At 75.4% G+C, this 1,644-nt stretch overlaps 1 protein-coding gene across 1 annotated transcript in view; it reads left to right on the top strand.

Moving 5' to 3' along the window:
* FBXO46 (F-box protein 46) overlaps nucleotides 1-1,626 on the top strand; it is a gene marked incomplete at its 5' end in the record, with an annotated part of 1,955 nt that extends 329 nt beyond the window's left edge. Inside the window, one exon of the mRNA XM_027632593.1 lies at nucleotides 5-1,626. Within this exon, the coding sequence (XP_027488394.1) occupies nucleotides 5-1,590 (1,586 nt within the window). The remainder of the gene's footprint in view (nucleotides 1-4) is intronic.
* Nucleotides 1,627-1,644: the final 18 nt, after the last annotated feature.

The raw sequence follows: 1,644 nt of genomic DNA, 5'->3' as shown, positions 1-1,644 counted from the left end.
CCCCCCCCCGCGGCCCCCGGCGCCCCCGAGGACGGGCGGGTGCTGCTGGACACGTGGTACGTCATCAAGCCCGGCAACACCAAGGAGAAGGTGGCGTTTTTCGTGGCCCACCAGTGCGGCACCGGCGGCGCCGGCGGCACCGCGGGCGGAGGCCGCGCCAGCACCACCATGAAGGTCAAAGGCAACTGGGGCAGCGGCAGCTCCAAGGCCAAGCGGCGCCGGCGCTGCCACGACCCCCGGGTGGGGGGAGCCGGTGACCCCCCCCGGGACAGCAAGGACAGCGCCGGGGGCGCCGGGGACGCCGGGGACGGGCAGGACCTGCTGTCGGTGGCGGAGATGGTGGCGCTGGTGGAGCGCCGGGCGGCGCTGGCCCTGCAGAGCCTGCCCCGGCCCTGCGGCGGCACCGCCCCGGCCCCGCTCGTGCTGCTGGAGGCGCCGGGCGGCCCCGAGTGCCGGCGCGTGGCCGCCGCCGTGGCACAGTTCGAGTCCCAGCAGCAGCAGTGCCAGGAGCGCCACCGGGACCCCCGGGACCACCCTGGGGCGCGGCCCAACGGGCTGTGCCGGGGCGGGGGGTCCGACTGCCCCCCGAACGCCGCCAATGCCGCCACGGCGGCGGCGCCGGGCGAGGTGCGAATCGCCTTCCGCATCTCCAGCGGGCGCGAGGCCGCCGGGGCGGCCGCCGCGGCCACGGCGGCGGTGATGGAGCACCACGGCGCCAAGGACCAGATCACCTGCGACCTGTACCGGCTGGTGAGCCCCAACCGCGCCGGCGTCGGGCTGCTCCTGGCGGCCACGGGCGCCAAAGCCGGCGGGGACGGCGTGGGGGACGGCGCCGGCGCGGACGAGGCGTCGCCGCGCAGCGCCACGGCACCGGAGCCGGGCGACGGCGGCGGCGCGGAGGGGACGGTGCCGGTGCGGGACTGCGCCTCGGGCTTCCACGTGGACGTGGTGGTGACGGGCGTGGTGGACCAGTGCGTGTTCTTCGGCAAGGACAGCGCCAAGCAGGTGACGGAGGAGACCGTGCGGCTCCCGGACGAGCCGCCGCCGCCGGGGCAGCTCTTCCTGCTGCCCGGCCCCGAGGAGCCGCCGAGCGGCACCGCCCCGGGCACCGAGCCCGGCGGGGACCCCGCGCTGTGCCGGCTGTACCGCCACGTGTCCCACGACTTCCTGGAGATCCGGTTCAAGATCCAGCGGCTGCTGGAGCCGCGGCAGTACATGCTGCTGCTGCCCGAGCACGTCATGGTGAAGATCTTCAGCTACCTGCCCACGCAGGCGCTCGCCGCCCTCAAGTGCTCCTGCCACTACTTCAAGTCCATCATCGAGACCTTCGGGGTGCAGGCCACGGACTCGAGGTGGAACCGGGACCCCCTGTACCGGGACGACCCCTGCAAGCAGTGCAAGAAGCGCTACGAGCGCGGGGACGTGTCGCTGTGCCGGTGGCACCCCAAGCCCTACCACCACGACCTGCCCTACGGGAGGTCCTACTGGATGTGCTGCCGCCGGCCCGACCGCGACGCGCCGGGGTGTCGGACGGGGCTCCACGACAACAACTGGGTGCACCCCGCGGGCAGGAGGGAGGAGGGCAGGTGAAGGACGGGCGGACGGACGCCTGGATGGACGTCTGGGGGCGTGGGGTGGGGTGGG

The sequence above is a fragment of the Corapipo altera genome, unplaced genomic scaffold (assembly GCF_003945725.1).
Source record: "Corapipo altera isolate COAL_440 unplaced genomic scaffold, ASM394572v1 59994, whole genome shotgun sequence".
Taxonomy (NCBI): Eukaryota; Metazoa; Chordata; class Aves; order Passeriformes; family Pipridae; genus Corapipo; species Corapipo altera.
Note: the sequence above shows the minus strand (reverse complement) of the source record. Positions and strands in the feature narration are given on the sequence as shown.